The 20,846-nt window shown below is 43.8% G+C and overlaps 1 protein-coding gene across 11 annotated transcripts in view; it reads right to left on the bottom strand.

Moving 5' to 3' along the window:
- The window catches only part of Cacna1e (calcium voltage-gated channel subunit alpha1 E), a 477,885-nt gene that overhangs the window by 297,335 nt on the left and 159,704 nt on the right, over positions 1-20,846 (bottom strand). For 10 of the 11 annotated variants that reach the window (XM_074047300.1, XM_074047306.1, XM_074047299.1 and 7 more), the window contains exon 3: positions 19,267-19,533. In XM_074047300.1, the coding sequence (XP_073903401.1) occupies positions 19,267-19,533 (267 nt within the window). Of the gene's footprint in view, positions 1-19,266; positions 19,534-20,776; positions 20,795-20,846 lie in introns of those variants that run through there. The other variant, XM_074047304.1, reaches the window with a different exon arrangement.

Genomic DNA, 20,846 nt, shown 5'->3' on the forward strand with positions numbered 1-20,846 from the left:
CATGCAAAATGATCAACGCTTAAAATGACACATGAATATGAAAGCCCTCTGAAAACCGTAAGGTACTACACAAATGCACAGTCGCTTTTATTATCCTACTAAATCAATCTTTAAGCATCTGCTGTGGCTCAAAGCTTTGGGGAAGGCATCTGTTAGTGGCCACAGCCTCCAGGAGGGGTTGGTTGACTGATGCCATGAAGGGGCCCACCCCAATAAAAAATTTAAAAGAAAATTATGGTAATGGGCCTCTGGGAAGACAGCAAAGATATTTGGCCCAGGACCTCTTGGGAGTATGGAAAGCATATCCAAACACTAGTCCCCAGAGGAGGATTTATGAAGTTGGTGGCTCTGATGCAATCTCTCCAATGACTAGGAGGGACATTAATCACACCCAAGGCCAGAGCTAAGAACAGGAGGGGTTGAACCATCACAGAAGTCCGGCTCCAGATCCTACAGACCCTGATGGAAATGCAGTGAGATCATGCTGGTGAGATCATATCCCCCTCGCCTGAGCCCGCAGAGAAAGACACGGCAGGCTCAGGCGACTGAGGCGACAAGTAATATCAAAAAGGAAGGACCTTGTGCCTCAGCCACAGACACAGCCATCACTGCAGCTATCACATCAATATGCACCCATCATGACTTTCTTTATCCCTCCTACAGGCAGATATTCTTACAGAAATCTCTACCTCCTAACCCGTCTACACATCATGAGAGCAGCTCTTCAGCCCTCAATCTGAAAAGCAAATCTAGACCAGCCCTGTAAGAGCTGGCTTGGGGTCACTGCCTTCATGAGGAATGTCTCATCACCTTCTCTCCCAATGATGGTATGAAGTGGAAGTATGATATAAAGAAGAAGCTCCAAAAGGGTTTTCTAATGCCTATCAGCAAGTCATCCTGGTGAGGGGGCCTAGGATGAGAGACAAGTCCTGGTGCAAGGAGTCCATATCCAGAGGTGAGTGTGCTCCTCAAAGGCTCCATGTGAATGAACTTCTGAGCACTCACTCCCATGGCCAACTGGCAATATGGGCAGTGCAAAGGATGCCAACCCAGAAAAGGGAATAAGCAGAGGTACCTGCATCCTTTGGGCTCTAAAGGGCTACAGATGAACTTCTCGATTTCCTAAAAAATAACTTATTTCCCAAATTTATCAATGTATGAACCACTCTCATATTTGGAGAAAGTTGCACCCTCAACTCCATTCCCACCTCCTTTCCCAACTTCACTTCAGGTTCCCAGTGTCTGTCTTGGGCTGATCAATACAGGATGGACCATATGTCACCTTCAAAGGACAGAAAGCTCTGTGCTTCTTCATGTGGTAGTGCGGAACTCTGGCTGCAAACCTGGAAATTCATACTACACTTCCCCTCCCCTGTCCCACCCATAGCAGCAGAAAGGTACTGTTAAAAGCAGAGAAACAAGAAGGAAGGTTTCACACACACCATGCTGTCCCATTTCATGGCCTCATTTCTTTCCTTGGTGCAATTTTTCTTGCCACTCAATCTTGTCTTTAAAAACATATACATCTATCAGATTGAAAAAACAAACCCCTTTTCTTTTTTTAAAACAAAACAAAACAAAAATGCATCATGTGACTCCTAGTCTTAACATCAGTTTTTTAACTTTGGTTTCCATGGTGGTGGGATGCAACCTGCCATCACCATGACAACAACTGCCTCTGTTCTAATCCACCATCTGACAGGCAACCCTGAACACACATGCAGCTCTCTCTCTCTCTCTCTCGATCTCTCTCTCTCTCTTTCATCATCAAGAATATGGAAATGCTATTACACCTACTCCTAAACACTTAAAATCTAATGAATGAAAGACAAAGAAAGCAATATTGGTAACATAACACAAACACAGAGAACCCCTCAGAGGACTTTCTGCTTGGCAGAACAGTCCCACGGCTTTCTTATGGAGGTCAATGGACTCTGTTACTCAAAACAAAAGGTCCTTAGCATCACCCTTTGGTTAATAGCTGTGAATCCATGTCCCACCTCTCATTACTTTTAAACCAAAGAATTCTACCTGACTTCCATGGCCTGCTCGCTACATAAAACCACTGCAAGGAAGGTTGTTACTTTGGTGAACCATTAGGTAAGTGGGCAATTGAGGTTGAGGGACTAAGTCACCTCCAAACCCATTCACATCCAATCCCAAAGAAGGGTAAGTACCGGTTCTGAGAAATAAGAAAGCGCTAGCTTCCTCCCTCTTTTTGAGTCAACTGGAGAAGTCTTAACAAATTCATTTGTTATGTGTCTGACTGGATCCTGGAGTCTAACACTTGTCATTTGACACACAATTTCGGTGATCAGCAGACAAAGACTGATTGCTATAGAAAAGGAAAGAATGAAGTGGGGAACATTAAAAGCCTGCAGAAGAAAACAAAAACAACAGTGGGGAAATTACCTGTTTCAGAAACCAGAATTCGTGTTTTGATGACATTGACAAATTTGAGCCCATGAAGAGTTCTAGCAGCAGCATGCACTTTAGGGAAAGTTGCAAATTGAAATCATCAGCCACACCCAAGACTGTACCCTACTTTTTATCAACACTGATAAAAATGATCAGATGGTGCTCAGAATGTATATGGAAAGTGCAAGCCTTCCGTGAAGAAATCCACAGATCACCTCTGGGAGGATTTCTGTTTTGTTTGAAAACTCTGCAATTATACACCGTGTTCAAAGATACCTACTAAGCCTGAAAACTCCATGAGAAAATGTTGAAGGAATTAAGGATACTCAGCTGGAAAAAGGAAGACTTGAGAGACATCATAGCTTCTTTCAAATATCCAAAGGTCTAGCTTATAAAGGGGGCTGAGATTTTTTTTAAAAAACTTATTCCAGAGAGAAAGACCCACTCAAAGGCAGATCTGGGGCAATATAAAAAGAACTTCTTCTCTTCCACAGTGAATGGATTATTTTGTAAAGTAGTAAGTAAAAACTGGTGTTAATAAATATTCAGCAGCAGGGAAAAAAGTGTTCATGTGTAGCATTTGCCAATTTCTATGGTGTAAATACTCTCTCCACAACTAATTTCAAGTGACCAACTTACATCATTGAATGTGAACTTTGGAGGAGGTACACACAAAGGACACTCGAGAGAGCCAGGGCAAACCAGTCCCAGCACTCCACTTCCTATAAACCATGTCTCTGGGCGTAAATTATCAGGGATCTGAGAACCAGATTCCTGCATTTGATGTCTGTTATGATAGGTCAATCCTTACAAGCAAAAGGGGTTTAGTTAACCAGTAGGAAGCAAGGTCACAGAGTCTCAGTCATTGGTCTTCCTGGGTGAGCAACTCTGTCCCTTAGACTCAAATTATCACCTTACCTAGACCTGCCTTCAGGAAATCTGGAGCATTGCCCTCATCTCAGAAGGCTGTTACCTATGCAGCTGGACATATACCAGAAGCAGCCACAGGTGAATGGTTTTGCCAATACAGTGCCACATAAGAATCAATCACCCTATTTTCTCAGGCCAAATTCCAGGATGCCCAGGAGGCTCTTGATATTTCACTGCAGCCTGCGAGAGAACTAAGCATACACAAAACAAACAGAAACAAGCTAGCTAAAAAATTTATCTCCCATTCGAGAAGGTCAATAGATCTCAGTCTTGGCTGGACTGCAGAATCACCAGGAAAGCATCTTAAAATTAAGAATATGGTATCCCACCTCTGGAAATTCCAGTTTGCCTTGTCTGCAGGTTAGGCATTAGCACTTCTAGAAATTCCTAGGCTGATTCTAATGCGTAGCCAGGGGAAATAACCCGACTTTGGATGCTGGAGTCCATGAAAGCTAATAGTGTCCTCAAATCAGATGCAAAAAAAATTTCAGAAACTAAAACCCCAGAGGCATAAAGAGGAGAGTCGGAAGGCACCTTCGAGTTCTAGTAACTGTTCCAGAATAGTCATTTACAGATGCAGGTACCAAGATCAGAGGAGAAACAAGACTTTTCTAGAACCTCTCTGTACTCTCAGCTTCATATCCTGAAAATATTGGGAAAGAATTATCACAATAATCAATTAATACTCCCTGGCTTTCTCAATTGAAATAAGGATTTAAAAGGAAGGAATCTTTTGAGTTTAGTTCCTCCTTCTCAGAGCTACTCAGTGGTTCTCAAACAGCACATCCTCTAATGTAGGGTCTGGATAGTTTAACCTTTCCTCCGGCCTCTGAAGAGCCCAGTGAACATTCTTGAGATGAGTGCCTGCCTAAGCACCCAACCATTCTCCCATTTACTTTAAGACCTACTCTTGATTTTTATACTGGAAAGAAGACTTCTGAGTCCAATACCATCATTTGATATGGTTCTCCAGCAACATTTTTGGGAAAGGAGAATGGTACCCATTTTTCTGAATCACTGTTTTCATCCTCACTAGATTTGTATTGGTGGCTTCACCCCTATGAATTATCCTTCTCTTGTCCATTTCTACTTTATCCTTACTTAGCTTCTTTCTTATTAATTGTAATCCTTATATCCAGTCTTCTATGTCTCAAGAGGAACATCAAAAATACACACTTGCTAACTAATAAAAGGATAAAGAAGTCTCAGAAGGGATGAAGGGGCTAAAAGAAAGATGACTGAGCAGAGAAAGATGGAGGAAAGAGAAGGTAAGTGTGATTAAAAGGAACCATGCACTTAGCCAGGAGCCCTGCGGTCCACTCTCTGACCTCTCACTTACTGAGAGTTGTGGCAAATCTCTTAATGTCTTAACCTCAGCTTGCTTACAAATGAGTAAAGATCTGGGCAGAGTTTCTTGTAGGTTCTCGTAACTCTAATATTCTACTATTCTGCAATGCCAGCAAGAGAAATAGAGGAGAAAGGACAATTATCCAGTGTTACAATTGAATGAAGTCACTTTTGGGGAAGCTAGTAATAAGGACATCCAATAATAACATTCAAATTAGAAATCCTGGAACACTTAGGAACACCATGAAAGTGTCTAAAGTCCATAGAAATAGTTGTAAATTTTCAACTAGACAGGCTAGAAACTTCCTAGCAGATAGTCAATGAAATGCTCAAAATCTCATAATGGTAGCCTGGGGATAAACGTAAGGCTGCTTTTCCACAAATCTACCGTAAGCCTTTCTTACACTCTATCAGGATATTAGTCTTTTCTGCAGCTTCCCTACCACCCCAACCCCCAGTTCCTTAAAAAGCTGTAAAAGCAGAAGCATTCAATAAGTAAGAGTTCAAGAAAAAGTCATGAAAGCTGCCACCTCCACAGTGCCGCTCACAGAATGGGTACCCTGGAACACAGAGGACTGATGGGAGAGGCTTTTTTGAGAGCTGGAAAAAAGAAAATGGCCTTCACATGCTAATTTGGAAAGGAAAAACAGGCATTGTCAAATCAAAGGCCCTCTGCAGAGTGAAAAAGGTAGTGTGGCCAGAGATTTGAGGGAAGGCAGAAGACAAAGTAGCCAAGGTCCCAGATTCCAACCCACTCTCTCATTTCAATGACAGAGCAAGGTGTCTTGGATTTCATTTCATGATGAAGGTGATGATGGATAAGAGACCTCTGCTCTTCTCCCATCTGCTGACCCTTCTCTCTTGCATGGTTTAGTCTCATGACAGATGGGTACCACAGATACATGCAAGCAGTTCACAGTATCACCCTAAAAACACTCTGTTAGAGAAGAGTAACCTGCCAGTCCAGTCTGCTGGTCTAATCCAAGGCAGTGTGGTACAAAGAAAGGAGAATAGCAAGAGAGTTAGTCAGATCAGGTTGACCTATGCCCCCATGCTAGTCATCTATAAACTGAGAACAATGATCTCCACTTCACAAAAGGTTAGACTGAATTACAAATGCCTGCCAAGCACACTGTGGAGTGCCTGTTCCACAACAGGCATTCACTAATGAGAGTTTCTTCCATCCATTCCCAAGGATGTATACCTAGAAACTGAAAGCTATCCAGCCCTGGATGACAGTCTCTATAGAATGTGGGTAAAATTATATGATAAAAACAAATGAAGGTAAGAGGAAAGTGAGATGGCCAGCTTTATGGTTGTGCACAGTTACTCTCAACCCAGCCTCTTTCAAGCAGAAGTGTGGAAAGCTACAGGACAGTTCTATTATCCTAGTGTCCATTCCTTTCCTTTGCTATCTTGAGTCTGTCCTCTGATATTTGCAATGAAAATACGGTCAATCTTTCTGTGCCTGTACATTTAGGGAGTGTATTTGTTACCCTTTAATTGTCACAAGGGAGAAGAGAGATTACCCAGAAATGTTACATCCTTATCCACAGAACTTCATGAGGGTTGGGGGGGGGGCAGATGGTAATCTCAGAAATAAATAAATATATGCATATATAACTCTGTATAAGAGAAGGGAGTGTTATTTTGTCAAAATGCCCAGATCTCAAACTGCCCCCTCCTCATGTTACCACATCCACCCCCTCACCCAACCTCCAGACAGGCCCACATCCTCAACTGCTCCTCCTATCAACAGACCAGAAGAACACATGCATTCTTGTGCATCCATATGGCTCAGTTATTTCACAAATATGAATTTCCACGCAAATACAATCCAAAGTGAGCAGAAAGGAGAGACAGTTCCTTAAACTTTTTAGGCCCACTCCCTAATTTCTTGTGAGGCTTTTGTCTGGTCTCCAGGAGCCATATGGAACATCCTAATTCCCCATGCCCATCAACACCAGTATCTAGTTTCCACAGGAACTCAGGCCTGATGCCTTTCATGAATTTCACTGGGCAAGCTTCCCAAGCTGGAAGCCCCAGAGTTTCCCTCCCCCAACACATAACGCCAGTCCTTTCAGAAGCTTTCCCAACAGTTCACGAATTCCGATCTTGACTCTTCTCTGATAGAACAAAGACAGAGACTTTGGATATCCAAGAAACCTGAATAACAGGAAGTGGTGAGCTGGAAGGCTAGCAACCTCTGAGAAGAAAATCAAGCTGAGACTGAACTGAGACTCTCTCCTTCCATATACTACCAGTCAGGCCAACTGAAATGTTTGGCTAGCATTTTGTACAAACAAAATCAAGTAACTTTGTTTAAGGCTATTGATGGTTTTGAATATCTGATCTGTTTTTGTCAACAACTCCCTGAGAAAACTCTGTTTCATTATTGCTCTTCAAGATATTTTATTTTCTGGATTATAAATCTAAATATGTCCTTGGGGGACAATATTGGTGTAAAACAGGCATTACACACATTAAGACAGGTTTGGATATAGATATTTAAATTTTTATTTTTAAAAATGTAAGTCTAAGGACTGGAGGCATGACTCCCAAGCACAAAGCCAAGTTCAAATCCCAGTACGGTCGAAAAAAAAAAGTAAACCCACTGAGAAGGAAGAAAAGGCTCTGTGAAACTCTGTAGCTGCAGCAGTTAAGAATGCTGACTCTGATCAGGCCTCCAGATCTCACTTGCTATGTCATCTTGGCGAATGAGTTAACCTCTCCATGCCTTAACCCCCCAACTGTGAAATGCAGAAACAAGAATGTTTATCTCCCATAGGATTATTGTGAGGAGCATAAGTGCTCCTATGGAAAGCATGAAGCGCAGTAATCTGGCACACAGTAAATCCTCAAGAAATCTTAGGTATTTACAAACTCATCGACATTGACACTAGTACTGACTTCTGACGTTACAAAGGACTTTTATGCATATCAGCCGGTGCTAACCTTACAACAGGGAAAATGAGCTCTACCTCATACCTGAAGACTCTGAGGCTCTGGGAGCTAAAGAGTCCTACACAAAGGTCACATGAACAGTAAGGACCTAGCAACACTCAGGTCTCAACCTTCTGAGAGTCAAGAGGAAATAGGATAGTATTGTTACAAGGAGAAAACTTGGCTCCAGATGTTTTAACGTTGAATCATCCACAATTAACTAGATACTAATAACTAAGAATTATTCACTGGCAAACACTATTGTACAGGCTTTACATGTATTATCTCATCTGATCTTCACAAAAATCCTATAGGGTACACCCTGTAGGTAAAATTACCCTTTCCATTTTTATGTCTGAGGAATGCCAAGGCACACAGCTAGGAAGTGGCAGAGGCGAGGCGGTACTAAGATTTGAATCCAGAGGCCATGTTTTTAACAATGACACTCTAATGCTTCCAGGTAGAGCCTGGTAAATCCTGAACTCTAAGGGGAAGCTTTCATCGCCTGGGCCTTAGACTAGATGATAGTTAATATCCCTTCAACTCCTGTGGTCTTTTGTTGTCTACTAAAGAAATAAAATACTGTCTGAGTCTCTGAAAACGATACCTAAAGCAGACTTTGGAGAAAGTAAGAGGCTACATCCTAGCTTAAAATGGACAAGCGATAGTCATGAGAGGAGGTAGTGGTTTCACTAAAGCATGTGACAAGGTTATTTCCCACAATCATTTTACAAAAGAAAAAAAAATTGAAATGTCAGTTGGCTAAAGCACAGTTGAGAAGATTTGAGAAAAGCTGAACAGCCGATGGGCACTGATTCATGCACTGATGATAAACAGAAGGGGGATCCCCAATTCTAACCATATTTTTATCAATTATATGAATGAAAGCACAACACACAAGCTTATCAAATTTGCAGATGACACAGAGCTCAGGGTAGGGAGCTCACTCATTAGACAGCCAAGTCCAGAGACAATGTGTTGCAGAAGGCACTGACACCCTAGAGTTGGATCACCACTGGGACTCTGGTGGTGAACTAGGGCAACTGACTTAATTTTCTTTAGCCTCAGTTTCCCCATCTGTAAAATGTTGCTAATAATACTTGTTCTCACTAGATTACTGGGTTGTTGAAATGTAGACAGTCTGAAATTTGGTGAATGCTGGATGAATATTAGCTCCCTGTCCCCACCTGAAAAGGATCCCTACAGAATGAACTGGATCAAGAGCAAGGAGATAAAATGAACCAGAAACAAACCCAGAGTTCTGAATCTAGATTCAAAAATTAAACAGAATGAGAACAGAGTGAGGAAAAACAATTCTGTCACCAATTCATATTAAAAGAATCCAAGCTTTTTAGCTGACTACAACAAGTTAGAAATAGAATGCCATTCTTTAAACACACACACATTTTAAGGTATTTTAACTGGAACAAATGTGTTAAATGCCAATGGTAATAAGTACTGTTCTCTATTCTGGTAATTTAAAAATTAATAGATAATGGCCTTCCCTTGTAGAGATTTTTAAACCAATGATGAAACTGTAAGGTAAGTGTTACATTAAAGTAATAAAAACGGTGCCCAATGGTAACCCAGAAGGGGGGGGTTCATCTTATTCTTTCAGGAGAAATAAAGGAAGGCTTTACAGAGGAAATGACCTCAGGTTAGAATCCTAAAGACAGGCAGAAAGAGCAGCAAGTGCAAAGGCACAGGGCCCTGGAGTTAGAATAGCTGGAGGATGGTCATTGCAGGGGCTGGGGCAGGTTGGAGGGATGCTTACAGTGGCTCACAAGAAGATCTGCACACCATGCTAAGGAAAGCTTTCCCAGTAACAAAGTTAAATGATGGGGCCCAAAGGAGACTTAGGCTTTCTGACTCATTATCCTTTCTGCCTGTACTGTCCTGTGCAGTTGTCACTATCATGTGACTATTTAAATTTAAATAAATTGAAACCAACTAAAATTTAAAATATAATTCTCAATCACATTAGCCACAGCGCAAGTGCTCAGGACCACCTGTGGCCAGTGGCTTCCAAATAGGATAATATGTATATAATAAATATATATACATACCCATCATCACAGAAAGTTCTAGCCAACATTGGCATTCCATGCCATAGGAACATTAAGTAAATAAGAAGTAGATTTGGGGGGCTGGGAATGTGGCTCAAGCAGTGACTTCAAACCCAAATACCACCAAAAGGAAGGAAAGAAAGAAGGAAAGAAGGAAGGAAAGAAGGCAAGAAAGAAAGGAAAAAGATAGAAATAAAAGGAAAAAAGAAAGAAATGTCTAGAAGTAGATTTGATCAGTATTGCTTTACAAAATAAACACCACAGGGAACAAACAAAACAAATACAAACTTAACAGGAAGTATTTCTCATTCTTTAAGTTTTTTTGTAGCAGAAGATCTCTTTGTCACTAGACTGCTCAAGCCTGATGGTCATCTATTTGGGTGATGGGGAAAGAGTTAATGCTCTTTGGTTAGAATGTCCATTTTTTTCTCAATGCAGTCTGGCTGACAGATGAGTGCAAACGCATCTCTGTTGTTCCTTCACATGAAGTTCCTGTCATACTTGTGCAGAAAGGTTTCGATGTCTGAATGGGAATCACTCTTCCTGATAGTCCAACATCCAACATCTTAGTGTATGGGAAATTTTTAACATTGTAGCGATTTTTAAATTGTGATTATGGACCCCTAAAATTGAATGCAAAATTATATGTATGTTTTTCAGGAGCGATGGGGCTATAGCATCAATCAGATTTCAATAGGATTTGTGATCCCAATATAGAAAGCAAATAAAATAATAACAGCTGCACAAGAGGAGCCCCAGTACTCCAAAAAGATGCCATTCATCCAGCCACTCAGGTAGTTCGCAACTCGACATTGCCAGAATTTAGAACCCACCCTTAAGTTGAAGACTATCACCTTGCTCGTGGGCAGCTGTAGTCCAGCATCCTCTAATGCTGATCAAGGGGAAGGGTGATGGGAGTGTACAAGAACATGGAAGCCAGCTCAAGGCACAAAGCTGGGGTCATTCAGAGTTAAGGTGGGGAAGGCATCATCTAATGAAGTCTTGCTAGACGCCTACTTGGAAACCATGGAAGCATGTTTTCAATGTTAGCCCTCAGAAATAAGCACATCCAGTTGAGTAAAACACCAGCTTGCCAGCTGGAGGACTTTCCCAGCAAATCAAAAGTGAGCTGAGCTATCGATCCATTTGTAAAACAATGACTTTGCTCTGTGACCATTGTACTATGATCATCTCCAATTCTATAGTACTTCTAGAGCTGAAAGGACTGATTTCTAGAGCAATGCAACAAATACTCTGTTATCTGAGGTAGCTGGAGAAGAAAACTTTGGCTAACTTAACGAATTTACAAACAATAAATTAACAAATAAAAATAACAAATTAACAAATAAAATGTGATAAACAGCTACTTTGTATATCAATATGGATTATAATTTGTGAAAACTCAGAATATAGTACAATGAAGTGCACACACCACTCAAACTATGTTGAACATAATATAATAAATACTTTATTGGAAATACACAGAAAGTACTACAGTGTTCTGTGTGCCTAGGGGCCATTGTTACAAACCTCAATTGTCATTATACTATAGACCTCTGGATGCCAATTAAGAGTTCTTTATAACAAAATGCTAGATAATACTTTGTTCTTTTTTTTTAACAGTGGGGAAGCCCACACTGGATAATACAGAAACTGGAGCAATCTTGAGGAAAAATGTGAAGAAGATAAAACTTGTCTTTTATAACTTCCCAATTCCCACATGATGACCATTCACTCCCCTCCCAGCCACCCTGTGCCCTCATACTACCACTGCGTTATACCCAGTCCTACAGATCGTGGTCAGGGCAGCACCACGCAGATAAAAGACACTTCATTGATGTTGTTACATCAATAATAACTTATTTAATTACAGATCAATCAACAAAAGTATACTGAATGTTCACCATGTGCCAGCACTGTGGCTAGGTGCTGGAATTAATGGTGGCACGCACATTCTGAGAAGAGCCTGTTCTCCCTTGTAAGGCCAGAATAAATGAGATAAAGTAACTTGAAAGTGATGTCATAGAATAGTTTACTATGTCCCCACTCCCAAGATCATCTACATTCTGAGAAAAAAGTCTTGAAGCCTCACTAAGCCCAAAGAATGAGCTTATGTTAGCAGCTTAGGTTAGTACGTGAGAGAGAGACTTAAAATGGGAAAATCTAAATAGTTTATAAGGCTGGCTCCTCTAAGAGCATCACCATGCAGAGAACAAAATAATATAGAGCAGTGATTCTCAAAGAATGGTCTCGACAGCAGAGCATCATTATTTCTTGGGAACTTGTGACAAATGAGACTTCTCAGGTCCCATTTCAGACTACTGAGTCAGGAATTCAGGGAGTGGGATCCAGTAATCTGTATCACAACAAGCCCTCCAGCTGAGTCTGAGACACATTGAAATTTGAGAGTGGTGGTGTGAGGAAAAGGTAGAGAACACGTATGTCTTCAACACAAAGGAACTAAATGAGGGATTGGCCTTGATGCTGTTGGAATTCACCTGCTGAAAGGAATGGTGGCTGACAGAATGATAACAAAATAGTTCCCAATAGCACACAGCTGAAAATTGCCACGACGTTACTGAGTGTTGAAAATTCATTTCATGCTTTTTGACTCTGACCAGCCCCATGAGACAATAGTGTGGAAACTGAGAAAGAGGCACAGAAAGTTTGAAAACTTTCAAACTAAAGCTAAGCTGAATGTTGGAAAAGATCTGTGAGGATTCATTTTCCCTAGTTTTCAGAGCCTTCTCTCTGGTCTAGCAGGCTATTCACCAGGCCAGGTACCTAGGCAGCAAGGTTCCATTCATGACATTGACCACAGCATTTCTTCTTTTCCCTCTACCCTGTTACCTACCATCCAGTCATGTCCTGTTTGATCCCTTTCCTTAAGAGGAGCTAATCACATCTGAAAGAGACTTTCCAAATTCTTTAGACATGCTATCCAAATGCAGCAAGACCAAAGGCAGCAAAAAGAAAAAAAATGTAGTCTCAAAATTATGCAAAGTTGAAAAAGTGATTCAAAGCACCTCCCACAGGCAAAAGACCACATTTGGCACAGGTGCCACACAAGGTCTCTCACTGAAGCCCCAAGTGACTGGAATGGACCACAGGAGCCTTGCTGGATGCTACATTCCCAGGCCTTTCTCACCTGCTTCTGAAATGAATTACTGCTTTAAAAACAGATTTATCTTAAGCACCACCCCTTTTAATACACAAAAAGGACTAAGAGTAGAACAGTTTAGTTCCTCAAATTTGAAGTTCAAAATAAAATAAGAGGGTTTGGGATGTATCTCGATAGTAGAGTGCTTGCCTAGCATGTGCCAGACCTGTGTTTCATCCCCTCACCACACGCATACACATGGAAGGAGAAGGAGGGAAAATGAGAGACAGATAAGGGAAAGGGGAAGAAGGGAAAGGGAAAGAGGACAAGGAGGAGGAGAAGGAGGGGGGAGGGGAAGGAAGTTCCTAAAAAGTAACCGCTGTCCTACTAAGGGGATATCTTAGATAAGTGACACTTTTTTTTAAGTCATGCATTGCTCTTCTCCTTAATCTTAATCTGGCTCATCTCCCTCTTGGGGGCATGTCTTCTAACTAATCCTTGTGGCCAAAGATTGGCCAAAGATGCAGGGAATGGAAAATTAGGGAAACATATTTGGGATGCTTGGTGAACAAAGATACATCATAGACATCTCAACTGAAATAGGCTTGACATACAACAGACCACTAGGTTGGAGGAACCTAAAAACTTTGTGCTGTATTCGCTGTCCTTAATTAACCCTGATGATGGAAACATGAATGATAAGCCCGTAAGTGTCCTCTCCATGCAAGCTCAGATGGAAGGAAAAATGATCGCTGATATTTCTATCCCTCTTTGAAAAGGACTGCCTTAGGAAGCCACATGGTGGTGGTAGTGGTGGTGGTAACAGAACTATTGAGATGGGTAGGCTTACTCAGCAATCCCATGCCTATCCCCACTATGCCCGCCACCCCAGTTCCTGTGGGAATTCATACTAGAACTTGAAAAGCAATGTTTGAAGAAGCCTGCTTCTTAACTCAGTGGTTCAACATCTCTCAGCATGCAAAACCTGAGCTGACAAGAGGACTCGAGAGTGATAGGTACTTAGGAATATAAATTACTTCTAGTTAACCATGGGAGGGTATAGCTGTTCACAGAGCACCCGAATGCAACAGAACTACATAGGAGGCAGTCACTATAGTGGCAAGAAAAAGCATGTTAAAAGATCTCCCCCTGCCCCATCTGCCTTTCTCCGTGTCACAGTCCCACCACAGAACAGAGGAGTTAAGAGAAAAAGTTGATTTCTGAAACTAACCCTTTCTTTGCAAGAGCCCTTGATTATATGCAAGAGCAAGACAAACAGCCTCCCTTTTCTGAAAATCCCAGGGAAAAAACCCACACATATGATGAATTATTCACAAAGGTTGAACCTAAAAATGAGAGACAGAGAAATACAGAAAGATCAAAAGATGGGTGGGAGACTAGACTGATAAAGACCTGGCCTGTCTTCCTGAATAAAAGGATATTAATTACAACTACATTTAGGTTCCCTCTCTTAATGTCTTTGTGGTAAGTGATAAACAAATCAGATCAGCAGCATGGCCTCTGAAGGACTGGATTGCACTATGAGGCTTTGGTGTCTGTTGAGTGCCCTACACAGGGAACCAGGGAGGCCATTGATCTGCTGATCAAACACATGGAGCCAAAGGGTTTGCAAGAGTTCTTATAGCTTAGCAAATCTTGACTCACTTTTGTTTTAACTAAGAGTATGAAGACTGAAAGAAACCAGATATTCCCATAAAGAGGGGGGGAAGCAGCAGGGTTTGAGGGGGAAAAAGCACCTACATTTTGTAATGCAATGGCTAAAAAGAGATAAGCAATTTTGGATGGAGCTAGTAATTCCAGAGTCTGGATCTTTCAGGAGAAATAAAGAAGGCCTGTGCTCATAATTTTCTCCTCTTCTTCCTCCTCCTCTTTTAATTCATAGTGTACACTGTGCCTATTCCAGGGAAGGCAACGGCAGAGAAGTGGAGAAATAATGACATGCAAACCAACAGACAAACTACCACATATTTTAGTCTCCATCCTCAAGTCATTTCATTTCTGTCAAACTCCTTCACTCCAGTCACTTTCCAGGCTGGATCCCAATCACAAATAGTCTCCATAGCCAGTCCTGTCCTGGTTTCCAGAGGAAACATTACCCAGACCTCATATCAAGGGCAAAGCCAATAGGCAGTTCTAAGATTGCCCCAGGAACCTCAGAAAATGAAGACCTCTATCCTGCAGTCTCGGTGCCAGCTACAGTCACTACTTCTCATCTGCGTCTATGTACAGGTACATGGAAAATGTGAGGCCTTTAGCATTATCTGATTATAGGTTATAATTATAGCTTTCACCCAATGCCTGGATCAAGGCACCCTGACTCATGATGCACAAGAGTTGCATCAACTCTGAAATCCTACCAGGACTACAGGTTGCTATCCTGCAAAGTACTATATATTTATAGACAACAAAGCAAGAGAAAAGTGTACACTAAAATGGGAGATCTGAGAACTAACACTTTTGGTAATCCCCATCAAAATCCTGCAAAATAAATTTACAATTTATTGGATAATTCACATTGGGAAATTGATGATAGGAGACACATCACTCCAGAGCTGAAATTCTGCATCAGAAATCACAGATAAATATCTATAGGCTTATTATAATGAGCTTCATCATCAGAGGGGCTACAAATACATTTGATCTTACTTTAAACCATGCTCACGTCCACATAAAACATGGGCTTCCCTGCTCAGATGACCAAGTGTGTGGAGAAAAAATAGCTCCTATTGCCCATCTACAGCACAGAGTCTCAAAGTCAGACCTATCATTTCTTCCCTCTACTCCCAACTTAGAAAAGTGCAAACAACTGAAGAGTATCTCACAAAACATGGGAAGATCCTCTGTGCACATGCACAGAGTAACTGTCCCAGAGCACAGACCAGTCACATCTGGTAAGCAGGTAGCCCAGTGACCATGGCTTAGCATTCAGAACAGTCAACTGCCTGGGTAAAAAGAACACTCTTGTTAAATTTACTAGATGAGCAAGAAAGAAAAAGAAGAATGCTATAAAATGTAATATCACATTTTAAATCAGATTAGCATTTTCAAAAAGGCTATGGTATCCACTGCAGAAGAGTGTCATAAGAACATAAAATTATCTCTCTATGCAGATGTAGTTTCCAAGAAAAATGAAACACATTCAGAGTGGGCTGTTGACTTGCTACCATCATTCCTGCCAAATCTGGGTTATTTTAGGCACTTACTTCAAATAAGAACTAGACCTCCCCTATTAATAGGTGGATAACCTCCCCAAGTCAGAGGGTCCTACAAGAATAATTCATCCTTTCAGACCAATATGATTAAAACATACACGACATATAAGAATAGCACATTATCTTCCTAGTACCACAGTGGCTTTCTGCAACCAATAAAAGTGTTAAGTCTCACAAGGTGTCACAGTGCACAAGCAGTCAAAATCCTCAAGCGTGCTAAATGTAAATATGTCAGTATCAAAGCAGGTCTTGACATGTCTGGACAACTCTCCTTGTCTGAAAATCTGGCCAATACAAAGAGCAGAGTACTTCTCAAACTGGTCACAAATTACCTGCACACTAATCACCTGAGGATCTGATTCAGCAGGTCCGAAGTAAAGCCTGGGATTCTGAATTTTGAATAAACTTTTAAGATGATGTAGATGCAGTGCCTTGCTCTTTGAGATGCCAGAATCTAAGTGATTTCACCTTAAACTAAGACCTCTCCCTTCTGGTGTGCTGACATTTCTAAAGGACTCCACAAGTAATAATAGCTAATGTTTATTGGGTAGCTAGGTGATGTTCTAGACACTTGACATTCATTAACTCATTTAACACCCCCCTCCCTTAACTCATTATTATCATCTTCATCTTACAGATAAGGAAACTGAGTCACAGAGAAATGAAGTAACTTTTCAAGGTCACAGAGCTAATGAAAGAACTAGGATTTGAACCCAGGCAGCCTAACTCCAGAGTTTTATGGGTAATCACTGCTCCCAATATTCCCAAAATATCTTGCTTTTTCTTCTTGATATTTTGGGAAGGGAAGGGAAAGCTAGGAACTTAGATGGGGTTTTAGCAGAGCCCACAAGGCACAATGCTTGCACCAGAGGGAATATATTCGTCTGTTACTTTGTACAGCCAGGGGGAGAAAGCAAACAGTGTATTTTAAATTTCCCAACCAGGTTACACCAAACACCTTAGCAGACGTTCTCTTAGCACTGTTACAACAGCCTACATACAGGCTGTAGAACCACTGTAAAAATTGTACCTCTGAGGATAGAAAAGATCATTGGAACAGGACTCAGGGCCAAGGCACTGAGTATGATGCTCCCTCCAGCATCTCTCCTTTGACTCCCTTTGGTGCACTTTGGCCAAAGACAGGCAAAGGAAGGTAAGACTCACAGCCGCACCTTGCGCTCCAGCGCCTGGTGGAAAGGCGGTGTCTTTGCTGCGGGAGAGAACGTGAAAACAGGCAACAGCTTAGTATGGTAAACGTGCTTTATTTCCCAGCCAGGGAGCCAGGGCCCAGCCGGAAGTACCTGGGGTGCTGAACCCAAGTAACTGGGGCCAAGGGAGTTTCGGTGGCGCTATCCAAGGTGCCAACGATGGCTGCTGGCATACTTTTCCACCCGCGGGGACGCTAGGCGGCTTTGTCTATCGCAAGAAACCGGAGGGGGGGGGCTGTCTGAATAAACACGCCCTAAGAGGGGCACGGCAAAGTGGCACCTGGTGGGTGGGAAATTTTAGAGAATTGGAGAAGGCGGGCAAGGGGGCTGCAGCTGGGAAAACAGTAGAGTCGTGCCCAGAGGAGTTATTTGCTGCCAGCCGCAGCACAACACAATGAGATCTGTCCGCTTTGTGCAGCTCATAGGCAGGCGTGCCTGCAGGGACCCGACCCCTCCCCCGCCCCAAGCCCCCCACCTAGATACGTTCAACTCAGGCACAGTGCCACCAGGATCACTTTGTGGGGGTGGGCTGGGAAGAGGAGTACAGGGATGAGGAGAAGGGGAGAAGGGGAGAAGCCCAGTTAGGGGTGGTTGTGGGAGGATGTTAACAGCAGCAGGAAGAATATCTGCTTAGAGATGCTCCTTCCTTTCTAATGAGGGGTGCTGCCTAGAAGCACCACGCACCAGCCAATCGCAGAGCTACTAAAGCGGGGAACTAGGGAGGAACAAGGGAAGGCCAGAAACTGAGGTGGGGGTAGCAGGGAGATGTCCAGGCCGTGGAGGAAGTGAGCTGCGTGCCTGACCTATACTAGACACCCCATAGCTCCAGCTGTCTCACTGCTGCACACCTAGAGGATGGGAGTGGGAAGGAGGGAGTGGAGAGAAGAGGAGGAGCCTCCCATGCAGGTGCATCCTTCCCAAGTAATGTCCCTCCACAAGCATCAAAGTCCTTGTCTCCAAGCCCACCCCATATTTAACAGTACATCCTTAAATTGCCTCCTACTAATCCCCTTCAACACCCTACACCCCCAACTCCTAATGGCTTTGCCAAGCATCCAAATTCTTAGTGAAGAGCAAGGCAGGGAGATGCCTAATCAGCAGCCTGCATTTGGTACACTTAATTAAACCTGCAAAGATGCTCCTTCCATGGCATGCCTGACACCACCCCCAACAGAGATTTCCTAGGTGAAAGAGCAATCCTCTGGAGCCAGAGACAGGTTATTCTCACACCCCTGGCCCTCAGCGGATGAATTTGGGCCCAGCAGATATTCCTGATCCAGGGTATGGAGTGAGCAACCAGCTGAGCCAAATACCATGAAGCAGGAGTACCCAACCCAGGACCAAGGAAAAGATGGGCTCTATTCCTTGGCTGAAAAGAGAACTCTAACTTTGTCTGTTTGGGCAGACACACTCACTCCACTTTCAGTGGAACTTCAACTTAGTCCCCAGAGTTAGTTGAGTCCCTAGCCCAAAGTCTGTTTCATGTATTCATTTGCCTGTTTGTATACATGGTTCTGGTCAGTGCCCTTGGAGGCTTATGAACTCATCAAACCCCTCATGGAGCTTCCACTTCCTTCCTGGTAGACAGTGCAGAGGAATGGGGGCTGTCTTAAAGGCAGAAAAGGAGAGAACTGATTATGAAAGAAAGCCCTGAGATTAGGGGCAACCCAATCTATGTGAAGTGCAGCTTGTGAAAGGACTGGGGGTGGAGGATGGCTGGGAATCAGACAAAGCCCAACCAGAAAGGGGTAGGCACTGCACCACCACACACCCAGGGACACTAGAGATTTCTACATAGGAAAAATAAAAAAACCAAATGTCTTACCTTGAAAAACACTAGTGTCCAAACAGGTCTCCATGCACCAAGCTTGCCCCTTCAATGCCAGTAAGTAGGGTGCACTTCAGCAAAGGGGCAAACTGGCACCAGGAAGGGGTGGGGAATAAATTCCATGCTAGGTGTCCCCCGCACCCCGAGAAATGCATAAAGGGACAGGGGGATTATGGTGGACAAGAAAGGATATGGCCAATCGATGAGTTTCTTGGCGTATTTTCTGACAATGTTATCTTCTCCGAAGATGAACAGGGATCTGTTGACGGTGAAACAGTTCTGCCGGACAGGAATGGGGTTGTACAAAGCCATAGTCCGCGCCCTCTGCGCTTTCGACTGCTTGTAGGCAGCCGCCGGCCCTGAGGCCGGCACTGGGGTTCCTTGCCGGTTCCTGCTCTGGTCCGAGTCTCCATCGCCCGACCCGGGCCTGCCGACCACCGCCTCCCCGAAGCGAGCCATCCTGAAGTTCAAACAGACAGAAGACACAGAAGGTGATCGCCGAACAACCGCACACAGCAACAAGCAGAAAGACACACGGAGACTCAGAGCCGCATCCAGACAGGCGCGGGGACCACTGCCTCTGGGGAGCCCCGCGAGCTCTTCGGAGAGGCGGCGGCTGCAGCCCCGCCGCTCTGAACTGTTGAATCTAAATACAAGCTCTGCGGAGCTCCATTCCTCAAGAAAGAAAAAAAAGGGGGGTTGGGCTTTGGGGTGCTCAGTTTCTGGATGCAATTTTTTTTTCTTCAAAATGCCAGTGTGTGGTGGTGTCCAGGGACCGGAGAGGAGAGGGGTGGGGTAGGCTGCTCTTCAAACATAGCTCCTCTTCTGGCAGACGCACCACACCACCTAGTTCAGGGAGAGAGGCAGGCACCGGCCCGCTAGGTAACAGTTTGGTGATTTATTGGTTGGGGGGGAGGGGTGAAAGGGAGGGGGTAATGAAAACAAAAGAACTTTGAAATAATATTAAAAAGACGAGGGCCGGTCACGATGACATGTTTTATAACACCAGCCCCTACAAGTCCAGCTAAGAAATTCCACGGCCAAGACTTGGGTCTTTAAATCTGCCAGCACAGACGCATCCAAAGGTTGGAGAGGGAGGGAAGGAAGGGAGAGAGCAGTACTGAGGTTCCTGCGCAAACCGCAACGCCCCAAATATCAAAATAAGAAGTCGATCCAGCCGGAGAAGGACAAATGACTTCGCAGCTCCTGCGTTTAGGGTAGAAGTTGAGTAGCATCCATGGAGCAGCAAAGCCTGAGTGCCAGCATCCGCCCGGAGCGCGTGTGGTCGCCGCCGTCGCCTCCCCGGATCAGCATGCAACAGCGATCCGCGGCTGCGCCGGGAGAGGGCGGGAGCGCGAGCGAGCGAGTGAGCGAGGAGCGGGCAGGCGAGCGAGCACTTGGGAGAGGGAGGAACAGGTTGCAGGCAGCCTAGCGGTGGCCCAGCCCCGGACTTGTCCAAGGACTGAACTTCCTCACTATCGACCCGCTGTCCCTCTTCCACCCAGCCCGCCCGGCTGCGCCCAGCCTAGAAGACGAGAAACGGGGTGGGGAGGGAGGAGAAGCAAGCAGGGCGAGAAGGAGCGAGCGCAGAGGCGCAGTAAGGCGGCTCCGGAGCGCGGGGGCACGCGGGGGAGGGGCGGGATGCAGCCAGAAGGATGAAGGTCCTTGGTGGTGAGGCTGGTTTGCCTTATTGATTTGGTTACCTCTGCGAAGGTACCAGGAAGAGTCGCCCTTACCGCCCCCACCCCGAGTATTGCTGGGCAGAGGCGGGCG

This window comes from Castor canadensis, chromosome 11 (assembly GCF_047511655.1).
Source record: "Castor canadensis chromosome 11, mCasCan1.hap1v2, whole genome shotgun sequence".
NCBI classification, from domain to species: Eukaryota; Metazoa; Chordata; class Mammalia; order Rodentia; family Castoridae; genus Castor; species Castor canadensis.